This window comes from Arctopsyche grandis, chromosome 7 (genome assembly GCF_051622035.1).
Source record: "Arctopsyche grandis isolate Sample6627 chromosome 7, ASM5162203v2, whole genome shotgun sequence".
In the NCBI taxonomy this organism is placed as follows: domain Eukaryota; kingdom Metazoa; phylum Arthropoda; class Insecta; order Trichoptera; family Hydropsychidae; genus Arctopsyche; species Arctopsyche grandis.
The window spans coordinates 7,127,123-7,133,841 of record NC_135361.1 but is presented as its reverse complement, the minus strand read 5'-3'; the positions used below and the strand labels follow the sequence as shown (position 1 = coordinate 7,133,841).

At 31.3% G+C, this 6,719-nt stretch overlaps 1 protein-coding gene across 1 annotated transcript; it reads left to right on the top strand.

Moving 5' to 3' along the window:
- The first annotated feature begins 3,484 nt into the window (after window positions 1–3,484).
- Window positions 3,485–4,419, top strand: LOC143914037 (carboxypeptidase B-like). The gene is made up of 4 exons (XM_077434128.1): window positions 3,485–3,547; window positions 3,617–3,928; window positions 3,998–4,113; window positions 4,239–4,419. Exons 1-4 carry the CDS (start codon window positions 3,485–3,487, stop codon window positions 4,417–4,419), a joined length of 672 nt encoding a protein of 223 aa, XP_077290254.1.
- The last annotated feature ends 2,300 nt before the right edge of the window (window positions 4,420–6,719 follow it).

Sequence of the window (6,719 nt, the reverse complement as noted above, 5' to 3'; positions counted from 1 at the left end):
TGCGGAAGTTATGTGATTATAATGTACATATACATATATAAAAATCAACTTTTAGTAAATCGCATATTATAAAGTGTTTTTTGACAAACAGACAATAGTCAAGCATAAATAAATAAAGGCCTATTAAAATGAAGTTTCTTCAAAAATATTATAAAGCCAGAATTCAATTGGTCAGTAATTTAAAAATGTTATTATTTTTTAACAGAACAATGGACTTCAATTGTATGTAGATGGTCAGTTATAATTATAGATCTATATATGGTCTGTATTTTATTTTTAACGTTCATTGATACATATAATTAAATGAATCCATTCTGACGATTTGTAATGTGAGATGATTTTTTGAAGGCGAATCATATGATGCGAGTGATTCTCTAATTTTGTACATCTAACTGACTAAATTCGTGTGTATGATGGTTTCTGACCATTTAAAAGTTGCTATTGAACTGAATTAAATAACTGATCAAAAATTTGTTGCAATATTTAAATAGGACTGTAAATAGTCCAGTTTTTTTTAATAATATATTGAGTAGGTACATTACTGATGTTTCATTCATAGAAAAATATGTAAATATACCTATGTATGTATGTATGTAGATTGTCATTTTTAAAATATGTAAACCGCTTTTTAAATTATACATATAACGCATACATAAGTTGTTGTAATATTAGTGTTTTATTCGAGAATATTTTATAGCCAATTAGACAGATGTTCAACAGCATTTTCAAAAACAATATATAAAACAAACAATGCTTCCGGCAAAATTTCAAAATTGTAAGTTTCATCGTAGATCGTAAAATTAAATCCTCATTATAATTTTGTGCTCGAAGTCTATTTTATTTTTCGTACGCTTTAATTAAATTTTTACATACGAAAACACACGGAGTGTTGAAAAAAAATCCGAGGGCATAAATTTGAAAGTCCGGATGAAGTTCAATAAATTAGAGCTGGTAAGTACGTAACGACAGATAAAAATAACCGGAATAAATTAAAAATGGATTGTATTGTTGGCGCTCGAGATGAATATTCTTTAATTAATTTCAGTTTATTTAACACGATCTCATTTGCATCCATAACTCAAATGTGACCCGTGCTCCAAGGGGTTCTCTACAAGTCTACAACAAGACCAACAATATTTCATTTATTTATATTATTTTTTGACCGGTCCACTCTCTGGCTGTAAAGATTTTTTTTCATTATTTTTAATTAACTGCTTAATTCCATTAAGAATCGGAAAAAATAAACTTTAATTTATTATAAAGCACCGAGCGAGAATTTATTTAACAAAACGAAAAAAATTATAGGATGGCATTCTTGATTTTAAGCTTGGCTCATTTGAATTAATTTTTAAATAATAAAATTTAGTGAAATTTGTCTCTATTTGGTATTCATCGCTTTTAGAAATGATCATATCCATGATATTAAAAATGATAATCATTTCAATATATGATTATTATAAGAATATACATATTAGGTACTGTTTATAACGGGTTCCGAGTTTTCGGAGATAAATATGCAAAAAATGCAAAAAATTTGAATTCCAAACATTAATTCTAGAATTAAACAGTAATTTCAAAACACCTCTACTTACAAAAGCACTAACTGTCATTCTTAAATAGAAATTTTTGATTATGGCTATATAAATAAAGTAAAAAAACCGACCCTCATCAAAATATACCTACATTGATAAATAAAGTTAAATGTTAAACTCCTCGATTAAAGAGACGCATAGCCATCATTATGTTCACAGAATGATCAAAATCCTTAGAGTTATTTTGTATATTTAAAATTAAAATAGTTTGAAATGACCCTTCTCGTTACAAGCATGTTTATTTACTACAGTAAGTCTCTCGATTTGCGAAAACACTAGTACATACATAATAGCATGTACGATTAAAAAAATAATAATTCATTGCCGATATTACTGAAAATAATAGGCGAATCTGTCTGTATTCGGAATGATTTTTAACAGAATTATATGAATGTGTGCTCTCAATATGTATTGAAAACATTAAAGATACTCTTACTGAACTGTGCATTTGTCGAATTTCATTATTTTTTTTAGAATATTACATCAACTTTTCCGATGAATTTTCGACGTTAAAATATAAAACTCATCCTTGCAATGTTAAATCAATTTAATTCACCACCACAGTACGGTTTCAAAAGTGTTAAATCGAACCCAGTACGGAGAAGTGTCGTGCGATTGACGGAGACATGCGAGTAAATAAACTGCCAGTCACATTCTAATCGCACCTCATATGGAACGCAATGCTCAAGCGTCACTCAGACTGTGAGGTTACCCTGAGGCTTAATTAAACGGAGTTGTAGCTTGGCCCGCAGCCACATATATCACACCTGTGGCTTGGAACACACACACATTGGAATAAATATTCATAAGCCAGGTATGCTCGAGGCTCGAAGATGCGTATGAGAGGAAACTACTATATAAAGGCGATTGTTTATTTGTTCGAAATGCATACTTGCAGTTTGTAACGCCGGGCAATTTGACCAGTTTTCCACAATGACCCAAATCCTGAAAATGAATCATAGGAATCAATGAACCTTTGTAATATCATGGAAATCTTGTTTATTATTTTTTTGCGGGTCGATTTATTTATTAGTGTCATATGTTCATGACCATAACCAAGTCAGATCAAAAGTGTATTGAAGGAAATGATCGACAAGTATGTAGCCTCAACAAGGTTAGCAAACAAACAAACAAAACAAACACAGACAATAGTTTTACAATAATGAAACAGTATTAAACAAAGAGTAGTAGCACCTCAAACCGTCATTTCGGAAGCTATGACGATGACGAAGATCGTGAAACGAACATAAACTGGGTTTCTTATCTGAGAAAACTGATAACTGACATACAAAAAGTTATCATTAACAAGAAAGCTATAAGTAATGTGACGTTTGATTGACTTAAAAATGATCAATAGATTTTTGTATCCGTTTCGAAGTCAGCCGAATAGTATAAAAGACAACTGTTTTGAGCTTAAGCATTCACTTTGCTAAAATGAAGGTATTGGTTTTCTTGTTCGTCACGTTGTTCGTCTTCGTATACGGTAACCATGAGTACTTGGAAGGGTGAGTTCTTTAAAATATCACTTATAATCTGTGATTGAGTTAAATATAATTATAATATTTATAATTTTTGCAGGAGCAAGGTCTACAATGTGAAACCTATGACCAAGGAGCATCTATTGGTTACATCAAATGTGGAACAAATTCCGGGTGTAGATATATGGCAACGTGCTCATGTTCTCGGAAGAATTGCAATGATACTTGTGCTTAAAGGATCGCTTGTCGAGTTTGAATTAGTTCTAAAATCTGCAAATATACCATTCGAAGTGGTAATTGAAGATCCCAAGAGGTACAAATAAAGCTCTCATTACAATTCGTACTTTATATCGGTATGTAAAGTATATGTTATTTTATTATAGTGTAATTGAAGCCGAGATCTAGCAACAAAAAATGGCTAGAATGAACAGAGTAAACGGTACAATTAGCTTCACTAGTTACAACAGATATGACGAGGTGACGACTTGAACAAGCAAATTGGTTGTATGTATATATTTTTTGATTTTAATAAGGTTTTGTTTTCAGATCAATGCATATTTAGACGTATTGGCAGAAAAATATCCGACTAGAGTCACAGTAGAAACTTTGGGCACAACAGAAGAAGGCAGGGAGATAAAAGTAATTAAGATTTCATCAAATGGAGGCAATGATCCAAACAAACCAATCATCGTATCTGATGCTGGCGTTCACGCTCGGGAATGGATCGCACCAGCCACTGCCATGTATATGATAACCAAATTAGTAGAAGATATCACTGAACGTGACGTAGCTGACAACGTAGACTGGTTCATCATACCTTTGACCAACCCAGATGGATATGAATACACTCATACACGTGTAAGTCAAATCAAAATGGTTTAAAGTTTTCATATGATCTGCAGTAGTTGATGTTATTTTATTTCTTAGAATAGAATGTGGAGGAAGAACATGTCCACGGCTACAAGTACCTTTTGCCCAGGAGTCGATGCTAATAGAAACTATGATTTTAAGTGGTCCAATTCTGGAGACTTCGGTGATCCAATGTAGAAGAGCTCATTAGTCTGGGTAATCAAGTCACTAGTGCCATCGAAGCTCTGGCTCTTCCTGGCTCTGAAAAATATGTTGTTGTAAACGCTAATGATGGAATGAATTATACTTCCCCCGGGAGCAGCATTGATTGGGCTATGGGTGTTGGTGATGTAAACTTGTCATATGTAATTGAGTTACCCCCTAAAAACGGTACTTACCCAGGATTTGAACTTCCTCCATCTGATATCGAACAGGTGGTCAAGGAAACCTGGGGTGGCATTTTGGTATTTGCTAGATACGTGATGAACAAATCGGTTTAGAATGGATTGTCTGGTTGGGTCTATCTATTCTAATTTTATTTATTTTATTTAATTAATCTAATTTAATTTTATCTAATTTTATCTATCTATCAATTCTAATTTAAAAAAAACTTGATATTGCAATTAAATTATTGCAACTAAGAATTTGTTTTATTGCGTATGTTTTAGAAATGTCACTTAAAATGTAATATTAATCGAATTTAATATAGCAATCGAACGAACGAGTCTCGGTTGCGCCCCGCAGTGTGCGGGTTAAACGATGATGGATGTCGAGTTTGGTCCTCCCGTTCCCCACCACGGTCCTCCTCCTCATCAACCGTAGACTTCAATCATCCTCTCTTTACAAACACTCGAGATCTTTTCAATTAACCATTTATATAAATGACCATTGTGTTCGACGATCGATCAAAATGAAAAATGCATCCAAAGACGAAAACACACCCGTGCAAGATAAACATGGCCGCACGTGTGCTCGACACTATATACCTATTTACATATACATATATAATACTTATCGATATCATAAACTTTCACTGTGTATAATACGAGTATAATATAACAATAATCAATTTACTAAGTATTACATTCGAACACATGGCGTGGCGTCAAGATTGAATCAAACATAAACAGAACAAAAGTGGGTACTTTTTCCAACAGGTATTTTCCAAAACCTTTGTCTTCTTTATAGAGAATCCTAGCAATATTTAATTTATAGAAGCAGATAATAGATTGTATCCCAGTGCAGTTTATTTTATAAGTATCGTAGAAATTATTTTTAAATGATTTAATTAGCCCAATTCAGATAATATTTATGTTCAACTACATACATATCTAGACACTGATTCAGAATACATATACATATGTACATAAATCGATATTGAATGTTGCATCAAAGCTAAAAAAAATTTAGTTTAGAATTTAATAGTTGACGATCCCTTAAAATCTAGGACTAATATATGTTATTATAAAATAATACATTTCACTACAAAATTGTATTAAAAGTAAATTTTATATCACGGTATGTGACAGCTTTGGATGAATAGAAAAGTTGTAATATTATTTCATTTAAAATTGAAAGTAGATCTTGGAGAAAAATATTAAAATTTAAGATAAATTCGTTTACATTTGAATTATTCTAGAATATGTAGTAATTAGTGCTATTGTTTATATACAGCTTTTATTTCAGTAATAAAGAGACATCAACGATAGGTTGTATTTCAAAACCCATTTAAGACTCAATTAATTTGCTTTTTAATGTAAATTATGTTTTATCAGATATCTTTTCATTACAAATAATATGCGTACATATGTATATATTATATATACATACATGTATTCCAATTCAATGTATTATATTATCAACGGCAGTCTTCAGAAGATTAAGAATACCGCAAGTGAGATGACTTTATCAACGTTTGAAACCGGGAATGTAAAATTTGCAAAAGATTTATTTTATTTTTTTGATTTGAAAAGTCTGCAGTCAGATTTTCATTCAAAAAACGATGGATTAAAACGTGACGTACATATGTAATTTAATAATGTGCCTATGCCTGTACTGCGCGTACGGATGAATTATCTGCTTAATATGCAAAGGTGATTATTGTAATATACTTAACGTCTTTAAGGACCTGTTGCTTAGCCTTTATTGCCACACAATTTTATTTCAAAATAATACAGAATTGTTGATATTACTCATTTGAAATGTTTTAAATTCAGTAACTTAGTTTGTACAATCTGGTTTTTTATTACAATCAATATATAAAAACAGTATAATTAGTTTTTGATCATATGCATATGTAATTTGATTGTTTTGCGTATAAGTTTTGAATGGCCAATCTACATATATACGTGTTAAAATATTGATCAAACATAATAATTTAGCTATGAGGTCAACATTTAAAGGCCCTGTAAGGCACACACACATGTATTTCCTTTTTTTTTGTTTTACCTCTTGGTCTGTCACACCTTAAATTAACTTTTCAAGTGGCGTGCGAATGATTCGACGAATTAAAAAGAAGCAATTTAAAAATGCACACCCGTTGGAATAATAAAATCTCAACCTCGAAAAAATATTTCACCGAAAAAAATAAATAAATACCAACGCACGTATTTTTTAAAAAACGACAAAATTTATACGAATACAATATACAGATTTTTTTTATACGCGGACACAAATCATAAATTTGTAAGCACAGTAGCCGAACACATACCCCATAAATAAGACGAGCATATGCATAGGTGAATGATGAACACGAATCGCGCGATAAATTGTAATCCGACTCCAATTTAGATATGGTGTC